At 53.8% G+C, this 20,285-nt stretch overlaps 1 protein-coding gene across 2 annotated transcripts in view; it reads left to right on the top strand.

Annotated features, from left to right (window-relative positions):
• The window catches only part of LOC144770967 (uncharacterized), a 274,522-nt gene that overhangs the window by 133,686 nt on the left and 120,551 nt on the right, over positions 1 to 20,285 (top strand). For both annotated transcript variants that reach the window (XM_078655830.1, XM_078655831.1), the window contains one exon: positions 11,064 to 11,171. In XM_078655830.1, the coding sequence (XP_078511956.1) occupies positions 11,064 to 11,171 (108 nt within the window). The remainder of the gene's footprint in view (positions 1 to 11,063; positions 11,172 to 20,285) is intronic.

The raw sequence follows: 20,285 nt of genomic DNA, 5'->3' as shown, positions 1-20,285 counted from the left end.
GGGTAGAGGATCTTCCCTGCGGGTATATGCTGCTGAAGGGATGGGATGGGGAGGTGTGGGTGGGACCTGACTGGATCATACTCTGACAGCTAACTTGCCTAGCCCCTTCAAGGTGTTAACGCTTAATGTCAAGGGCCTGAATTCCCCCAATAAGCGGTGCCAAACGTGGCGCTATCTCCTGCAACAGAATCCGGACATGATATTTTTGCAGGAAACCCACCTTTTACAGGCTGATATAGGGCGCATGGCTCACACTAAATACCCCCTCCAATTTTGGGCTGCGGCAGACACCAAGACAGCAGGTGTAGCAATATTGTGCAGGGCTGGCATCAGACGGGGGGAGGCCAAACCCTTCAGGAACGGGGATGGGTGCTTTCTTAGAGTGAGTGTGGGGATTGGGCGGCGCATCCTCACTCTGTGTAATGTGTATGCACCCAACCAGATGCAAGATCGGTACCTCCAGTCACTTCTGAAAGAACATGTTCCGCAAGGAGACCCCTTGCTGATTTTTTGGGGGGATTTTAATTTAGTCTGGGACCCGAAAGCGGATCGTAGCGATGCCTTGTTTAGCGAAGCTGGGGCCATGTCCTCAGCACTGCGTACTCCAATAACGGAACTGGGTCTGTTTGATGCGTGGCGCTATCACTCCCCGGGGTTGAGGGACTACTCTTTTTACTCTCACGCCCATCGCTCGTACTCCCGTATTGATAATTTATTTATTTCCCACGCTCTACTGCGAGACATATTGGGAGCCTCCATGTCTGATATCTCGCTATCGGACCATGCACATGTCGAGCTGCTCCTGCAGGACCCGGCCGATTGCCCGGATCGCGAAACGAAGTGGCGCATCCCGCCAGGTATCCTCCGAGACCCGGCGGATATAGAAAGTATTAGAACTGCCATTGATTCCTACTTCGCTAGTAACGATCTGCCGGAGATGCCTTTCCCTGTGGCGTGGGACGCCTTCAAGGCAACAATACAAGGCCATATTACCACTCTTTCGATTGCAATGGCGCGAGGCTCGGTCTTTAGAAGATGGCCTGGCAAAGACCATAAAGCTAGAGGAACAAAGGGATCAGGGTAACACCTCGCTGGCGTCCAGGAGGTGGCTTGCCAACCTTAGAGGGTAGCTTCGGCTTTTGCGCACTAACAGAGCGGAAAAATCTCTGCTGGCCGTGAAACAGAAGTACTTTCGAGGGAGGGGACAAGGTGAGCAAGCTGCTAGCGGGGAGGCTGCAGGCGCGTGCCGCCAAGGCTCATATAGCGAATGTACAGCTTCCGGACGGGACGAGGGACACCTTGGAGAGGGACAAGCGCGAGGCGTTCCGGGCTTATTATTCTGCACTGTATAAGGAGGAGCCGCCATCCCCGGATGTGGTGGCGGACGTTTTGAGCAAATATACGGGGACGTCGCTGCACCCGCAGTATGTGGAGACCCTGGAAGGTCCCATCACCCAAGAAGAGGTAACAGCAGCTATGAGGGATCTTCCCCTTGGGAAGTCCCTGGGGCCAGATGGTCTGCCCTTATCTTTCTATTGCATCTTCCAGTCACAACTTTGGCCTTATCTTCTAAGGCTGTATAACTCGTTTACTGACACAGAGAGACCATCCCTGGATATGGGTATGGCGGAGATAGCATTGATCCTGAAGCCAGGGAAGGATCCCGCGCAGTGTGCATGGTACCGCCCCATTGCCCTACTAAACACTGACTTTAAAATCTACACCAAACTCTTGGCCAAGCGTCTGGACCCCTATGTGCCGGGCCTGGTGGATCCGGACCAGTTTGGCTTTATTCACAATCGGCAGGGAGCGGACAATGTGCGCAAAATAGCACATCTAGTGGGAAAGGTGCAGCACTGGGGGTTTCCGGCCTGCCTTCTATCGCTAGACGCGGAGAAGGCGTTTGACCGGGTGGATTGGACTTTCCTGCGGGCGGTTCTATGTAAGGTTGGGTTAGGGCAGAGCATGATCACTCAGATCATGGCACCATATCTTGCCCCACAGACTAGGATTCGGATCCACGGACAGCTCACGGAGCCGTTCACCATTCATAGGGGTACCAGGCAAGGGTGCCCCCTCTCACCTTTTTTATTTGCCCTTGTGGTGGAACCACTGGCAGAGATGATTCGTCAGGCGCCCGATATACATGGTGTTCGAGGCATGAGGGCTGCTAAATTCATATCTTAGCATTAGATCGCCGCCTAGTGTTGGGTCCGGATGATCGCACATTGTTGTCCTGGAAGAGTCTTCGAAGTATCCTGAGATAGGTGGCTCCTCCCCTGGACTACAGTGCGCATGGGCATCGGCTCCATCCCCAGATTGTTTTTTTCCGCCATTGGGTTCGGATGCGGTCTCGACTTCTCTCTGTCGGAACCGAGTAAAACTAACTTTTTAAGGCCAAAAGGCCTTGTATTTATAGCGTCGGTATTGTTTGCGCACGGTCTCGAGTTCTTCCGACTCTTGGAGTCGGGTTCAGCGGAGTTTTTTCACTCTTCGGACATCGAGGCCTTCTCATCGCGACACGACCGCAACTTTCCAGCATGGAGCGGAGTCCGTTTAAGTACTGTCCGCTCTGTGGGTCCAAGTACCCACATATAGACCTGCACCCGGTCTGTAACAAATGCCTTTCACCGGACCATGACGACGGCAAGTGCAAGGCTTGCGCACAATTCAGGTCTAAAAAGACTCTCAAGCTTCGGCGCGCGGTGCGCCTGGAGGCCAGACAAGCGGCCCCGGATCCAGAAAACATCTTCGGCGACCAAGAAGAAGATGAACAGGGTCATCATCTCCAAATATCCCCACCCGAAACGGAGGTCGAGGCGGATCCGGTAGACGACGACGGAGTCGTGGGTCAAGGCCTTGAATACGTCGACGAGGTAGGGGACGTCGAAGAGATTTATGGGGCCGCGGCAGATAGCTCAGGGGACGAGCTATGCCCCGAAGGTTTCGAAGATCACGATCGGGTCACGGGATCGCCAGTTGGCCTTACCCAAGACCCCGTACCGCAAGCCACGGCCCCGCCTTCAGGCCCGGCCACGGACATACTTGCTGGGCAGGCCGGATCGAAACCGAAACCGAAACCTACGGTATCGACTACACCTAAAATGGCCGACCCGAAAACGAAACCGAAACTTATGGACTCGAGCGTCCCTAAAATGGCGGCCGGCCCACAGAAAACTACTGCACCCGCCGCCGCATCGGCTCCGTCGACCTCCGGTCCACAGAAGTCGAAGAAGTCGGTCGATTCCACAGGGTCAAAATCGGCGCCAGAGGAGGGATCCTCTAAAAAGGGTGGTCGGCACGGATCAACCGCTGCGACACCGTCTAAGCACGCCAAGGCCAGCGGCACGGCTCCGGTTCCGACTGGGACTCCGTTAGTCGGTCGCGTAGTGGAGACGGAGGCGACACAAGCACACGGATCGACGGCTGGCACATCTGCGCATCGATCCAAGGACTCTGGGTCGGCGGCAACTGCATCAGCGTCCAAGACTCAGAAAGGCCACCATGACGTCGGATCCGAGGGGAAGGTCAAGACATCCTCGTCAGCGCCAAAAGCCACTGTAAGTGAAGCGTCCCCCATCGCCGCTTCGCTACAGAGAATCAGGGAAAAGGCCGCTGCTACGTCGGCTCCGTTGCCGTCGCCTCAGACGCCGAAGGACACTCCGGCAAAGTCTAAGAGTAAGCTTCTCTTCCTTCTGCCACCGAAAGAGGCTCCGAAGGCCTTTTCTACGAAATCGACGCCAAAGAAGTCGGATTCTTCTACGGCAGGGGTACCTTCAGGTCGAGAACTCGAATCAGAGGACGATTCTGAGCACTTCATCGACGCCAACACAGGCAAATTAACCCTATACAAAAGGAGGATCACTTCAGAGCCTCTGGACTCCTATGTCATCCCACTAAAGAAGAAAAGGGTTCCTCAGGACGCTTCTAGCCTCATAGAACCTATCCAGCCTCCTCCAATAAGAAGCCCTACTCCCTCACCAGAACACTCTGAGGGTGAGGGATATGATGAAGATGACCAATACACCTTCCCCATCAATGAACCAGATGCACATCCAGATGCATATGATGACATTGGTGACCAAGGCACCCAAAGTGTGGGGCAAGACCCACAGCCTTTCAGTGCACGTGCATCCCCAACAGAGGATTCTGCAGGTTTTCATGCACTCATTGAGAGGGCAGCTGCTAATCATGATGTGGACATGCATGCTGACCCAGTGGAAGAGGACTTTCTCTTTGACACTTTTTCAGTCTCTGAAAGAACTGTGAAAACGCTGCCTATGCTCAAGGGAGTCCTCAAGCATGCAGCTGACATCTTTAAAGAACCTACCAGAGCGAGAGTGGTCAATCCACGTATCGAGAAAAAGTACAGACCAGCACCTGCAGACCCTGCATACATTCGGGGACAGTTGCCACTAGACTCTCTTGTGGTCGCAAATGCCAGAAAACGGGCCAACTCCCAGACGACGGGTGAAGCTCCTCCCCCAGACAAGGAGTCCAAGGTGCTAGAGGCAGGGGGCAAAAGAGTGGCGGCACAGGCTGCCAACTTTTGGCGTATTGCAAATACACAAGCACTCTTAGCACGTTACGATAGGGCGCATTACGACACCCTAGAGCAGATTGTACAACACCTGCCTCCAAAGTTTCAAGAGGGCACCAAACTGCTTATAGAGGAAGGGAAACTGATCTCCAACGCAGCCATCAAGTGTGCACTTGACGCCGCAGACACAGCAGCTAGGGCGATCAACACTAGCGTCATGCTGAGACGACAAGCTTGGCTCCGCACCCTGATATTCCTGACAACCATACTTAATCAGCCAGTCAATCCTGATAGACTGTTTGGTCCAGATGTTGACACCACCCTCGAAAAGATAAAAAAGGACACAGAAACTGCTAAGTCCATGGGGGCCCTACAATCACAACAGTTTAGTGGCAATAATTTTCGTCGCTCAGGTGCACGTGGAGTCACCAGAGGACAAATGGGTCAACAATCGCAATTCTCAAGAGGTGGAGCACAATCCTCGTTCACAAAACAGAACAAGGGAGGTTACAGAAATAACAGCAACAGAGGTCGCGGCAGAGGAAACAACAACTCCCGCTCCTCTACCCCAAGCAAACAGTGACTCTCTGTCACTGCCCCCCGACCACTTAACACCTGTCGGGGGGAGACTGCAGCAGTTCCTGCCCGTCTGGAGAAACATCACCACAGACAGGTGGGTGCGACAACTAGTCCAGTATGGTTATTGCCTAGAGTTGAAATCCACTCCACCCAACATTCCGCCAAGGCAAAGGCCTATGTCCGCAGAGCACTTGCACTTATTGCAGCAGGAAGTAGTGGCGATGCTGCACAAAGGCGCAATCGAGCTTGTGCCGGTGGGAGAGGAAGGCACAGGGGTATATTCCCTGTACTTCCTTATTCCAAAGAAGGACGGATCTCTCAGACCCATTCTAGATCTACGTCCCCTCAACCTGTACATACTATCAGAACATTTCCATATGCTTACACTGCAACGGATTCTTCCCTTGTTAAACCAAGGGGACTTCTTAGCAACCTTAGATCTCAAGGATGCTTATTTCCACATTCCACTACACCCGTCCCACAGGAAATACCTCAGGTTCACTATTCAAGGCAAGCATTACCAGTTCAAGGTCCTACCCTTCGGAGTCACCACAGCCCCAAGGGTGTTTACCAAGTGTCTGGTGACAGTAGCAGCGCACCTCAGGAGGCAGAACATCCATGTCTACCCCTACCTGGACGACTGGCTCGTTCAAGCCAAGTCGGAACGACAGTGCGCCGCGGACATGTCGACCACCATTCACCTCCTTCACAATCTAGGTTTCTCGTTGAACTACCCAAAGTCGCATCTTCAGCCGGCACATGTCCGGCAGTTTCTAGGTGCGACGATCAATACCCTGACGGCCATGGCTCAACCAAACCAAGTCAGGATAGACAGCATGCAGTCTCTAATCCAGAAGTTCAGACCACAACACTCGCTTCCAGCGAGAGTGTTCATGCAGTTGATAGGCATGATGGCCTCCTGCATCTTCATAGTCCCTCACGCACGGTTACATATGCGCCCGCTCCAGGAGTGCTTAGCAAATCAGTGGACACAGGCTCGTGGACAACTGACAGACCTAGTGTTGGTTACCAGTCGGGCATACGACTCTCTGCATTGGTGGACTCCACACAACCTTTGCAAGGGCCGACTGTTCCAAGAGCCAGTGCCACAGATTATCCTGACAACGGACGCATCTCTCCAGGGATGGGGCGCTCATCTGCTCACTTACACAGTGCAGGGACTATGGACGACGCAACAACAGAGGATGCACATCAATTATCTGGAACTGATGGCAATCTTCATGGCGATCAAGTCCTTCATTGTACATCTGTGCAACAAGGTAGTGTTAGTCCGGACGGACAACATGACCGCGATGTACTACATTCAAAAGCAGGGAGGCACCCACTCGCCACAGCTGTCTCATCTGGCTCAGAGCATGTGGAAGTGGGCCATTCAGAGGAACATTTTCCTCATGGCAGAACACCTCCCGGGAAAGGACAATCAGATGGCGGATCTGCTCAGCAGGTACAGCCATCAAATGCACGAGTGGGAGATACACCCATCTGTCCTCCACCCGTACTTCCAGCAGTGGGGTCATCCGGAGATAGACCTGTTTGCCACAAAAGAAAACGCAAAATGCCAACACTTTGCCGCCAGGTTCCCTCACCCACAGTCGCAGGGGAATGCGATATGGATGAACTGGTCAGGCAAATTTGCGTACGCTTTTCCGCCAGCCCCTCTGATACCGCTGGTGGCAAGAAAGCTAAGGCAGCACGCGATGACTCTCATCCTAGTTGCTCCAACGTGGGCGCGCCAAGCATGGTACACCACGTTCCTCGAACTCTCAGTGGTGCCGCATCAAAGACTGCGCCTCACGCCCAGACTTTTGACGCAGAACCATGGAGAAATTCAGCATCCAGATCCGCAACAGCTCAACCTGGCGATCTGGCTCCTGAAGTCCTAGAGTTTGGATACCTTAACCTACCTCCGGAATGCATGGACATCATCAAGGAGGCAAGGAAGCCAACTACCAGAGCATGCTATGCTGCGAAATGGAAGCGTTTTGTCATTTACTGTACAGCCAATGACATCAACCCGCTAGATGCATCTATCCCTGACATCATTTGCTATCTGTTGCATCTTTACAAGTGCAATCTAGCGTACACTTCCATTCGGATACATCTATCCGCCATAGCGGCTTATCTTCAGAACAGGCAGCATCTCTCTGTCTTCAGAGTGCCTGCCTTTAAAGCTTTCCTTGAAGGTCTGAAACGAGTCATTCCCCCAAGAACACCACCAGCTCCGGTGTGGAACCTCAATGTGGTCCTCACCAGACTGATGGGACCACCTTTTGAGCCACTGCACTCGTGTGAACTCCAGTTCCTAACGTGGAAAGTAGCTTTCCTAATAGCTATTACGTCACTGAGGCGTGTTAGTGAGCTACAAGCGCTCACAATCCAAGAGCCTTTCATTCAGATTCATCCAAATAGGGTAGTGCTACGCACTAACCCCAAATTCCTTCCGAAGGTGGTGTCACAGTTTCATCTCAACCAAACTATTGACTTGCCGGCATTCTTTCAAAACCCACAAACGGTGGCGGAAAGAATGCTCCATACCTTAGATGTACGGAGGGCGTTGATGTACTACATAGACAGGACACAACCCTTTAGAAAGACAAAAAAACTTTTTGTTGCCTTCGCACCACAACACAAAGGCAACCCTATTTCCAAAGCAGGAATAGCCAGGTGGATTGTTAAGTGCATCCAAATATGTTATCAAAAGGCCAAGCGCACTCTAACGATACCCCCAAGGGCGCACTCCACACGCAAATTGGGGGCATCCATGGCTTTCCTAGGGAACATTCCTTTAGAGGACATTTGCAGAGCAGCCACGTGGGTTACACCACATACCTTTACAAAACACTACTGTGTTGATGTGCATTCCAAGCAGCAAGCTGCTGTAGGACAGGCTGTTCTCAAGACACTCTTTCAGGTTTCTGCAGCTGGCACGGGCAACCGCCGCTGATGGAGGGACTGCTATGTATTCTATGCTAAGATATGAATTTAGCAGCCCACATGCCTCGAACTGAATATGCTACTTACCAGTATGCATCTGTTCTTGGCATGTAGGGCTGCTAACATTCATATCGCCCACCCTCCTCCCCGGTGCCTGTTGCAGCTGCAGATATACTATTGTATTCAATCATTAGCATGGACATCCGTAACACTTTTCACTCCATCTTCTGCCACAATGGCGAAAAACAATCTGGGGATGGAGCCGATGCCCATGCGCACTGTAGTCCAGGGGAGGAGCCACCTATCTCAGGATACTTCGAAGACTCTTCCAGGACAACAATGTGTGATCATCCGGACCCAACACTAGGCGGCGATCTAATGCTAAGATATGAATGTTAGCAGCCCTACATGCCAAGAACAGATGCATACTGGTAAGTAGCATATTCAATCTCCATGGGGGGACGTGAGAATAAGGTGGCGTTGTTCGGGGATGATCTCATCCTCACCCTAACACGCCCCCGGGAGTCCCTCCCGGCCCTCCATACAGCGCTGTGCCTTTACGAGCGGGCCTCTGGCCTCAAAATCAATCACAGCAAGTCCTGGGATCTCAATCTTACTATTCCGAAGGAAGAGATCCTCCTCCTGGAGAGCCTTGTGCCATACCAATGGTCCTCCCAATCTATTCGCTACCTCGGCCTCCAAGTGACTCCCTCTCTCGACACATGGACACAAGCCAATTGGCGGGACTGTCGGAGGTCGGTGCTCGAGGACTTGCGGAGGTGGCGGCCCCTGGTGCTGTCGTGGCTGGGCAGGCTCAATGCCATCAAGATGTCGATCCTCCTCAAAATTGTATATCTCTTTCAATGCCTCCCCACTCCCCCTTCCGCTGCGTTGTATACAAGGCCTCCAGCGCGACCTCACAAACTTTATTTGGGGCGGGAAGCGACCCCGGTTTTCACAGAAGCTCCTGATGGCGCCGAGAGATAGGGGGGACTGGCATGTCCCAACCTAGTGGACTATTACTGGGCCTCGCATCTCCGGTTTGTGGTGGAAGGGGGGTAACCGAGAGTGAGAAGGGATGGGCTGCACATGGATCGGGCATTGGCGGGGCAAACCATCTGGGACCTAGTCTGGCATCATCGGGCGGCGTGCTCTAAGAGCACCTATGTTGCGATACCCACAAGGACGGTCCTGGACATATGGGATAAAGTAGCTGTGCGCAGAGGCCTCACGAAATTTCCTTCACCACATACCCCGATAGAGGGGAATCCGTCCTTCCCACCGGCGTATCGCAAGGGGACTGCAGGGTGATCACGGACCTGTTCGAGGAGGGTGTACTTAAACCCTTTGCTCAATGTAGGGAAGAGTTCCGAGTCCCGTTGACGGCAGGGCTACAATATGCCCAGTTGAGACACTGGGTGTCTGAAGAGGTAGAGCATCAGGCAGCCGCGCGGGCCTTGACCCCCTTTGAGCGCCTGGCCCGATATCCTATTGAATCAAAGGGGCTTATCTCCCGGATCTACCAGATTTTGCAACATACACAGACGCCACCTTCCCACCCCTACCAAAGCAGATGGCAAGCAATATCAGAAACGGACATTACTCCCGCGCAGTGGAGCAGGCTGTGGCAGGACATCCCTAAAGTGTACCGTAGCATCCCGCAGTGGGAAAATGCCTATAAGCTCATGACTCAGTCGTACTACACGCCCCAACGCCTACACAAGATGTTCCCCACCTCCTCCCCCTTGTGCTGGAGATGCCTGTCTGCGTCTGGGGATTTTATTCATATCTGGTGGGCATGCCCGTTGCTGACTCTATTCTGGAAAGAGGTCCTTAGCCACATTTGGAGGGTGCTGGGGTTCTCTTTGCCTGAAGCCACGTGCGCGGTCTTGCTAGGCATTAAACCTGATGGCCTGAAGGCGCTCACCAGGAGCGATTGGACTTTGGCACTTCAAATGTTAGGAGCAGCCAAGCAGCTTATAGCCTTGTATTGGAAAAAACCCGAGTACTGTTGAACATGCCCACCAAATTAAGAACTCTGTGCCTTTTTGAGGATGCTGTTATCCCTCCGGACCCAAACAGATTGCTTCCATAGCTGCCCTCCTGCATTGCGACCCCATCGCCGCCGATATTGGGTAGCCTGAGGGCCCTGCTTTCCCATCCCCTGCGCACATTACTCTTGCTCTGACTCTGATTTCCTTCCTCTTCTCTCTTGGCTCATTTCTTTTCGTCTATCCTTTTCTCTCTTCTCTCCACTACTCCTTGGGTTCCTGGGCCATGTTGGGCCGACTGTTGAGTCTGGCCTAGTTGCCTGTTTGTTACGAAGGTGAACACTAGGGGTCTACCTTCCTCACAGGACCAGATTGCGCCACATTCTGCGCTACAGAACGTGGCCGGCCCCTCGTGGGTTGTAGGCGCAATACTGTGTATCATTTAGCCGCCTACATAGAATCCTAGTGATGTTCATGTGCTACCCACTCACGCTGCCAGCCCTGGATAGGGTTGTAGGCTTACCGCTGTGTATCTAATGGTCCTGTGGTGTGTGTTTTTGTCAGAAAATAAAAAATAGGGGGAAGATCCTTTACGACGCGGATGTTACCCCGCGCTACCATTACTATGCGTCTCTTACAACGCAAGTCGTAACCACGACTTGCGCTGGAGGGCGCTCAAGGACAAGGAATAGTTCATTTACTATTCCAACACCTTCCCTACTATCCACGGGGACTGGTGTTGGAATAGTAAATTAAACTATTCCTAAATCCGCACCCTACAGCGCAAGTCGTGGTAACGACTTGCGTTGTAAAACACACGTTGTAACGGTGCGCGTGGTAATAGCCCGCGTCGTACCGTCATACATCCAAAAAATAGATTTGAAAGAAAAATGATGTGTCCTGCTTGTGCAGAGTACTACAAGGTGTTTTACAGTAAGTGCAAATCTGCAGATGCCAGCAAAAACGATAACAAGACTGATATGTTTTCCCTGATTCAGGAGATGGGGCGACACCTTGGATATCGGCCATCATTAAAGTAGAGGACGAGGCCCCTCCGGAAGCCTCTCAGGACCCCAAAGGCAAATGCAGCATTCAGCATCCTACAGGTGAGGCCACATGTTCTTCTTTCAGTGGGAGGAAAAGAATAGGTCCTCGATAGCTGCAGAGGAGGAACAGTGCCCGGTACATTATGAATATGCTGTGTTCAAGCTCTAGAGTCCCAGCCTGTGGCTTTCTCCTCACTGTACCTGATCCTATCTATAGTCCCGCTGTCTTTGCCTGTCTTCTTTTTTGCCTAGAGGTCTGTGTCTCCTCGCTGTACCTGATCCTATCTATAGTCCCGCTGTCTTTGCCTAGAGGTCTGTGTCTCCTCGCTGTGTCTGGGTCCAGAGCTAGTCCCCCTGTCTTTCCCTGTCTACTTTCTTGCCTAGAGGTCTGTGTCTCCTCGCTGTACCTGATCCTAATTCTAGCCCCCCTGTCTTTCCCTGTCTACTTTCTTACCTAGAGGTCTGTGTCTCCTCGCTGTACCTGATCCTATCTCTAGCCCCCCTGTCTTTGCCTGTCTTCTTTTTTGCCTAGAGGTCTGTGTCTCCTCGCTGTGTCTGGGTCCAGAGCTAGTCCCCCTGTCTTTGCCTGTCTTCTTTCGGGGTCTGTGTCTCCTCGCTGTACCTGATCCTAACTCTAGCCCCCCTTGTCTTTGCCTGTCTACTTTCTTACCTAGAGGTCTGTGTCTCCTCGCTGTACCTGATCCTATCTCTAGCCCCCCTGTCTTTGCCTGTCTTCTTTCTTGCCTAGAGGTCTGTGTCTCCTCGCTGTGTCTGGGTCCAGAGCTAGTCCCCCTGTCTTTCCCTGTCTACTTTCTTGCCTAGAGGTCTGTGTCTCCTCGCTGTACCTGATCCTAATTCTAGCCCCCCTGTCTTTCCCTGTCTACTTTCTTACCTAGAGGTCTGTGTCTCCTCGCTGTACCTGATCCTATCTCTAGCCCCCCTGTCTTTGCCTGTCTTCTTTTTTGCCTAGAGGTCTGTGTCTCCTTGCTGTGTCTGGGTCCAGAGCTAGTCCCCCTGTCTTTGCCTGTCTTCTTTCGGGGTCTGTGTCTCCTCGCTGTACCTGATCCTAACTCTAGCCCCCCTTGTCTTTGCCTGTCTACTTTCTTACCTAGAGGTCTGTGTCTCCTCGCTGTACCTGATCCTAACTCTAGCCCCCCTGTCTTTCCCGGTCTACTTTCTTGCCTAGAGGTCTGTGTCTCATCGCTGTGTCTGGGCCTAGCGCTAGTCCCCCTGTCTTTGCCTGTCTTCTTTCGAGGTCTGTGTCTCCTCGCTGTGTCTGGACCCAGCGCTAGTCCCCCTGTCTTTGCCTGTCTTCTTTCGGGGTCTGTGTCTCCTCGCTGTACCTGATCCTAACTCTAGCCCCCCTGTCTTTGCCTGTCTACTTTCTTGCCTAGAAGTCTGTGTCTCCTCGCTGTGTCTGGGCCCAGCGCTAGCCCCCCTGTCTTTGCCTGTCTTCTTTCGAGGTCTGTGTCTCATCGCAGTACGTGATCCTAACTCTAGCCCCCCGTCTTTGCCTGTCTACTGTCGAGGTCTGTGTCTCCTCTCTGTACCTGATCCTAACTCTAGCCCCCCTGTCTTTGCCTGTCTACTTTCTTGCCTAGAGGTCTGTGTCTCATCGCTGTGTCTGGGCCTAGCGCTAGTCCCCCTGTCTTTGCCTGTCTTCTTTCGAGGTCTGTGTCTCCTCGCTGTGTCTGGACCCAGCGCTAGTCCCCCTGTCTTTGCCTGTCTTCTTTCGGGGTCTGTGTCTCCTCGCTGTACCTGATCCTACTCTAGCCCCCCTGTCTTTGCCTGTCTACTTTCTTGCCTAGAAGTCTGTGTCTCCTCGCTGTGTCTGGGCCCAGCGCTAGCCCCCCTGTCTTTGCCTGTCTTCTTTCGAGGTCTGTGTCTCATCGCAGTACGTGATCCTAACTCTAGCCCCCCGTCTTTGCCTGTCTACTGTCGAGGTCTGTGTCTCCTCTCTGTACCTGATCCTAACTCTAGCCCCCCTGTCTTTGCCTGTCTACTTTCTTGCCTAGAGGTCTGTGTCTCATCGCTGTGTCTGGGCCTAGCGCTAGTCCCCCTGTCTTTGCCTGTCTTCTTTCGAGGTCTGTGTCTCCTCGCTGTGTCTGGACCCAGCGCTAGTCCCCCTGTCTTTGCCTGTCTTCTTTCGAGGTCTGTGTCTCATCGCAGTACGTGATCCTAACTCTAGCCCCCCGTCTTTGCCTGTCTACTGTCGAGGTCTGTGTCTCCTCTCTGTACCTGATCCTAACTCTAGCCCCCCTGTCTTTGCCTGTCTACTTTCTTGCCTAGAGGTCTGTGTCTCATCGCTGTGTCTGGGCCTAGCGCTAGTCCCCCTGTCTTTGCCTGTCTTCTTTCGAGGTCTGTGTCTCCTCGCTGTGTCTGGACCCAGCGCTAGTCCCTCTGTCTTTGCCTGTCTTCTTTCGAGGTCTGTGTCTCCTCGCTGTACCTGATCCTAACTCTAGCCCCCCTGTCTTTGCCTGTCTACTGTCGAGGTCTGTGTCTCCTCTCTGTACCTGATCCTAACTCTAGCCCCCCTGTCTTTGCCTGTCTACTTTCTTGCCTAGAGGTCTGTGTCTCATCGCTGTGTCTGGGCCTAGCGCTAGTCCCCCTGTCTTTGCCTGTCTTCTTTCGAGGTCTGTGTCTCCTCGCTGTGTCTGGACCCAGCGCTAGTCCCCCTGTCTTTGCCTGTCTTCTTTCGAGGTCTGTGTCTCCTCGCTGTACCTGATCCTAACTCTAGCCCCCCTGTCTTTGCCTGTCTTCTTTCGAGGTCTGTGTCTCCTCGCTGTACCTGATCCTAACTCTAGCCCCCCTGTCTTTGCCTGTCTTCTTTCGAGGTCTGTGTCTCCTCGCTGTACCTGATCCTATCTATAGTCCCGCTGTCTTTGCCTGTCTTCTTTCTTGCCTAGAAGTCTGTGTCTCCTCGCTGTGCCGGGTCTTACCACTATTGTTCCTGTGTGTTTCTTTCAATGTGCCTTTCTCCAAACCATAGTTTCCTGCTCTTTGTCTTTCTCCTCAGTGTGCCAGTTCACTAACTGATTGCAATTTAAGCAAATAATACGTAAGAATTTGTGAGAAATCATGAGGGATATAAGGTTCACCCCACAGAATTCCAATGGTAAAACATATGTACATGTGATTTGTATATACAACAATGACAATCATATTTAGGTTCTCCATGAATTATTGAATGTATTAATGTTTGTGTATAATCCTTTCTCGGCAGCACACTCAACCCTCTGATGAAAGGCCTGGGGCCAGAAATGCATTGGGCAAATGATAAACTATGATGAATATCTAAGTTTGAAAACTGAATGACGTGAATTTAACGTCAAGAAATTAACGGAAACAAGGATAATACATTTTGTCAATAAAAACTTTATTGATACAATCTCATAACAACGTATCAGAACATTTTTTCCTTTTGAGTGCATTTGGGGTCGTCACCCATGTTTGGGATAACGCTATACAACGTACTTTTCACCTCCCTCTGCCAGGTCAAATCCCTCTTGTTCCTGTGTCTTGCACCTCCCTCTGCCTGGTCCAATCCCTCCTGTTCCTGTGTCTTTCACCTCTCTGTGCCTGGTCCAATCCCTCCTGTTCCTGTGTCTTTCACCCTCCTGTGCCTGGTCCAACCCTCCTGTTCCTGTGTCTTTCACCTCCCTGTGCCTGGTCCAACCCCCCTGTTCCTGTGTCTTTCACCTCCCCGTGCCTGGTCCAACCCTCCTGTTCCTGTGTCTTTCACCTCCCTCTGTCTGGTCCAACCCTCCTGTTCCTGTGTCTTTCACCTCCCTGTGCCTGGTCCAACGCTCCTGTTCCTGTGTCTTTCACCTCCCTGTGCCTGGTCCAACCCTCCTGTTCCTGTGTCTTTCACCTCCCTCTGCCTGGTCCAACCCTCCTGTTCCTGTGTCTTTCACCTCCCTGTGCCTGGTCCAACCCTCCTGTTCCTGTGTCTTTCACCTCCCTGTGCCTGGTCCAGCCCTCCTGTTCCTGTGTCTTTCACCTCCCTGTTCCTGTGTCTTTCACCTCCCTGTGCCTGGTCCAACCCTCCTGTTCCTGTGTCTTTCACCTCCATCTGCCTGGTCCAATCTCTCCTGTTCCTGTGTCTTTCACCTCCTTCTGTGTCTTTCACCTCCCCGTGCCTGGTCCAACCCTCCTGTTCCTGTGTCTTTCACCTCCCTGTGCCTGGTCCAACCCTCCTGTACCTGTGTCTTTCACCTCCCTGTGCCTGGTCCAACCCTCCTGTACCTGTGTCTTTCACCTCCCTCTGCCTGGTCCAACCCTCCTGTACCTGTGTCTTTCGCCTTCCTGTGCCTGGTCCAATCCCTCCTGTTCCTGTGTCTTTCACCTCCCTGGGCCTGGTCAAACCCTCATGTTCCTGTGTCTTTCATCTTCCCATGCCTGGTCCAACCCTCCTGTTCCTGTGTCTGTCACCTCCCCGTGCCTGGTCGAACCCTCCTGTTCCTGTGTCTTTCACCTTCCTGTGCCTGGTCCAACCCTCCTGTTCCTGTGTCTTTCACCTCTCTCTGCCTGGTCCAATCCCTCCTGTTCCTGTGTCTTTCACCTTCCCGTGCCTGGTCCAACCCTCCTGTTCCTGTGTCTTTCACCTCCCTCTGCCTGGTCCAACCCTCCTGTTCCTGTGTCTTTCACCTCCCTCTGTCTGGTCCAACCCTCCTGTTCCTGTGTCTGTCACCTCCCTGTGCCTGGTCCAACCCTCCTGTTTCTGTGCCTTTCACCTCCATGTGCCTGGTCCAACACTCCTGTTCCTGTGTCTTTCGCCTTCCTGTGCCTGGTCCAACCCTCCTGTTCCTGTGTCTTTCACCCTCCTGTGCCTGGTCCAACCCTCCTGTTCCTGTGTCTTTCACCTCCCTGTGCCTGGTCCAACCCTCCTGTTCCTGTGTCTTTCACCTCCCCGTGCCTGGTCCAACCCTCCTGTTCCTGTGTCTTTCACCTCCCTCTGCCTGGTCCAACCCTCCTGTTCCTGTGTCTTTCACATCCCCGTGCCTGGTCCAACCCTCCTGTTCCTGTGTCTTTCACCCCCTGTGCCTGGTCCAACCCTCCTGTTCCTGTGTCTTTCACCTCCCCGTGCCTGGTCCAACCCTCCTGTTCCTGTATCTTTCACCTCCCTGTGCCTGGTCCAACCCTCCTGTCCCTGTGTCTTTCACCTCCCTGTGCCTGGTCCAACCCTCCTGTTCCTGTGTCTTTCACCTCCCTCTGCCTGGTCCAACCCTCCTGTTCCTGTGTCTTTCACCTCCCTCTGCCTGGTCCAATCCCTCCTGTTCCTGTGTCTTTCACCCCCTGTGCCTGGTCCAACCCTCCTGTTCCTGTGTCTTTCACCTTCCTGTGCCTGGTCCAACCCTCCTGTTCCTGTGTCTTTCACCTCCCCGTGCCTGGTCCAACCCTCCTATTCCTGTGTCTTTCACCTCCCTGTGCCTGGTCCAACCCTCCTGTTCCTGTGTCTTTCGCCTTCCTGTGCCTGGTCCAACCCTCCTGTACCTGTGTCTTTCACCTCCCTGTGCCTGGTCCAACCCTCCTGTTCCTGTGTCTTTCACCTCCCCGTGCCTGGTCCAACCCTACTGTACCTGTGTCTTTCACCTCCCTGTGCCTGGTCCAACCCTCCTGTTCCTGTGTCTTTCACCTCCCTCTGCCTGGTCCAACCCTCCTGTTCCTGTGTCTTTCACCTCCCTGTGCCTGGTCCAACCCTCCTGTTCCTGTGTCTTTCACCTCCCTGTGCCTGGTCCAGCCCTCCTGTTCCTGTGTCTTTCACCTCCCTGTTCCTGTGTCTTTCACCTCCCTGTGCCTGGTCCAACCCTCCTGTTCCTGTGTCTTTCACCTCCATCTGCCTGGTCCAATCTCTCCTGTTCCTGTGTCTTTCACCTCCTTCTGTGTCTTTCACCTCCCCGTACCTGGTCCAACCCTCCTGTTCCTGTGTCTTTCACCTCCCTGTGCCTGGTCCAACCCTCCTGTTCCTGTGTCTTTCGCCTTCCTGTGCCTGGTCCAACCCTCCTGTACCTGTGTCTTTCACCTCCCTGTGCCTGGTCCAACCCTCCTGTACCTGTGTCTTTCACCTCCCTCTGCCTGGTCCAACCCTCCTGTACCTGTGTCTTTCGCCTTCCTGTGCCTGGTCCAATCCCTCCTGTTCCTGTGTCTTTCACCTCCCTGGGCCTGGTCAAACCCTCATGTTCCTGTGTCTTTCATCTTCCCATGCCTGGTCCAACCCTCCTGTTCCTGTGTCTTTCACCTTCCCGTGCCTGGTCCAACCCTCCTGTTCCTGTGTCTGTCACCTCCCCGTGCCTGGTCGAACCCTCCTGTTCCTGTGTCTTTCACCTTCCTGTGCCTGGTCCAACCCTCCTGTTCCTGTGTCTTTCACCTCTCTCTGCCTGGTCCAATCCCTCCTGTTCCTGTGTCTTTCACCTTCCCGTGCCTGGTCCAACCCTCCTGTTCCTGTGTCTTTCACCTCCCTCTGCCTGGTCCAACCCTCCTGTTCCTGTGTCTTTCACCTCCCTCTGTCTGGTCCAACCCTCCTGTTCCTGTGTCTGTCACCTCCCTGTGCCTGGTCCAACCCTCCTGTTTCTGTGCCTTTCACCTCCATGTGCCTGGTCCAACACTCCTGTTCCTGTGTCTTTCGCCTTCCTGTGCCTGGTCCAACCCTCCTGTTCCTGTGTCTTTCACCCTCCTGTGCCTGGTCCAACCCTCCTGTTCCTGTGTCTTTCACCTCCCTGTGCCTGGTCCAACCCTCCTGTTCCTGTGTCTTTCACCTCCCCGTGCCTGGTCCAACCCTCCTGTTCCTGTGTCTTTCACCTCCCTCTGCCTGGTCCAACCCTCCTGTTCCTGTGTCTTTCACATCCCCGTGCCTGGTCCAACCCTCCTGTTCCTGTGTCTTTCACCCCCTGTGCCTGGTCCAACCCTCCTGTTCCTGTGTCTTTCACCTCCCCGTGCCTGGTCCAACCCTCCTGTTCCTGTATCTTTCACCTCCCTGTGCCTGGTCCAACCCTCCTGTCCCTGTGTCTTTCACCTCCCTGTGCCTGGTCCAACCCTCCTGTTCCTGTGTCTTTCACCTCCCTCTGCCTGGTCCAACCCTCCTGTTCCTGTGTCTTTCACCTCCCTCTGCCTGGTCCAATCCCTCCTGTTCCTGTGTCTTTCACCCCCTGTGCCTGGTCCAACCCTCCTGTTCCTGTGTCTTTCACCTTCCTGTGCCTGGTCCAACCCTCCTGTTCCTGTGTCTTTCACCTCCCCGTGCCTGGTCCAACCCTCCTATTCCTGTGTCTTTCACCTCCCTGTGCCTGGTCCAACCCTCCTGTTCCTGTGTCTTTCGCCTTCCTGTGCCTGGTCCAACCCTCCTGTACCTGTGTCTTTCACCTCCCTGTGCCTGGTCCAACCCTCCTGTTCCTGTGTCTTTCACTTCCCCGTGCCTGGTCCAACCCTACTGTACCTGTGTCTTTCACCTCCCTGTGCCTGGTCCAACCCTCCTGTACCTGTGTCTTTCACCTCCCTGTGCCTGGTCCAACCCTCCTGTACCTGTGTCTTTCACCTCCCTGTGCCTGGTCCAACCCTCCTGTTCCTGTGTCTTTCACCTCCCTGTGCCTGGTCCAACCCTCCTGTTCCTGTGTCTTTCACCTTCCTGTGCCTGGTCCAACCCTCCTGTTCCTGTGTCTTTCACCTTCCTGTGCCTGGTCCAACCCTCCTGTTCCTGTGTCTTTCACCTCCCTGGGCCTGGTCAAACCCTCATGTTCCTGTGTCTTTCATCTTCCCATGCCTGGTCCAACCCTCCTGTTCCTGTGTCTTTCACCTTCCCGTGCCTGGTCAACCCTCCTGTTCCTGTGTCTGTCACCTCCCCGTGCCTGGTCGAACCCTCCTGTTCCTGTGTCTTTCACCTCCCTGTGCCTGGTCCAACCCTCCTGTTCCTGTGTCTTTCGCCTTCCTGTGCCTGGTCCAACCCTCCTGTACCTGTGTCTTTCACCTCCCTGTGCCTGGTCCAACCCTCCTGTACCTGTGTCTTTCACCTCCCTCTGCCTGGTCCAACCCTCCTGTACCTGTGTCTTTCGCCTTCCTGTGCCTGGTCCAATCCCTCCTGTTCCTGTGTCTTTCACCTCCCTGGGCCTGGTCAAACCCTCATGTTCCTGTGTCTTTCATCTTCCCATGCCTGGTCCAACCCTCCTGTTCCTGTGTCTTTCACCTTCCCGTGCCTGGTCCAACCCTCCTGTTCCTGTGTCTGTCACCTCCCCGTGCCTGGTCGAACCCTCCTGTTCCTGGTCCAACCCTCCTGTTCCTGTGTCTTTCACCTCTCTCTGCCTGGTCCAATCCCTCCTGTTCCTGTGTCTTTCACCTTCCCGTGCCTGGTCCAACCCTCCTGTTCCTGTGTCTTTCACCTCCCTCTGCCTGGTCCAACCCTCCTGTTCCTGTGTCTTTCACCTCCCTCTGTCTGGTCCAACCCTCCTGTTCCTGTGTCTGTCACCTCCCTGTGCCTGGTCCAACCCTCCTGTTTCTGTGCCTTTCACCCTCCTGTGCCTGGTCCAACCCTCCTGTTCCTGTGTCTTTCACCTCCCTGTGCCTGGTCCAACCCTCCTGTTCCTGTGTCTTTCACCTCCCCGTGCCTGGTCCAACCCTCCTGTTCCTGTGTCTTTCACCTCCCTCTGCCTGGTCCAACCCTCCTGTTCCTGTGTCTTTCACATCCCCGTGCCTGGTCCAACCCTCCTGTTCCTGTGTCTTTCACCCCCTGTGCCTGGTCCAACCCTCCTGTTCCTGTGTCTTTCACCTCCCCGTGCCTGGTCCAACCCTCCTGTTCCTGTGTCTTTCACCTCCCTGTGCCTGGTCCAACCCTCCTGTCCCTGTGTCTTTCACCTCCCTGTGCCTGGTCCAACCCTCCTGTTCCTGTGTCTTTCACCTCCCTCTGCCTGGTCCAACCCTCCTGTTCCTGTGTCTTTCACCTCCCTCTGCCTGGTCCAATCCCTCCTGTTCCTGTGTCTTTCACCCCCTGTGCCTGGTCCAACCCTCCTGTTCCTGTGTCTTTCACCTTCCTGTGCCTGGTCCAACCCTCCTGTTCCTGTGTCTTTCACCTCCCCGTGCCTGGTCCAACCCTCCTATTCCTGTGTCTTTCACCTCCCTGTGCCTGGTCCAACCCTCCTGTTCCTGTGTCTTTCGCCTTCCTGTGCCTGGTCCAACCCTCCTGTACCTGTG

The sequence above is a fragment of the Lissotriton helveticus genome, chromosome 7 (assembly GCF_964261635.1).
Source record: "Lissotriton helveticus chromosome 7, aLisHel1.1, whole genome shotgun sequence".
Classification (NCBI taxonomy): domain Eukaryota; kingdom Metazoa; phylum Chordata; class Amphibia; order Caudata; family Salamandridae; genus Lissotriton; species Lissotriton helveticus.
The sequence above is the reverse complement of the archived record's forward strand: the minus strand, read 5'-3'. Positions and strand labels throughout refer to the sequence as shown.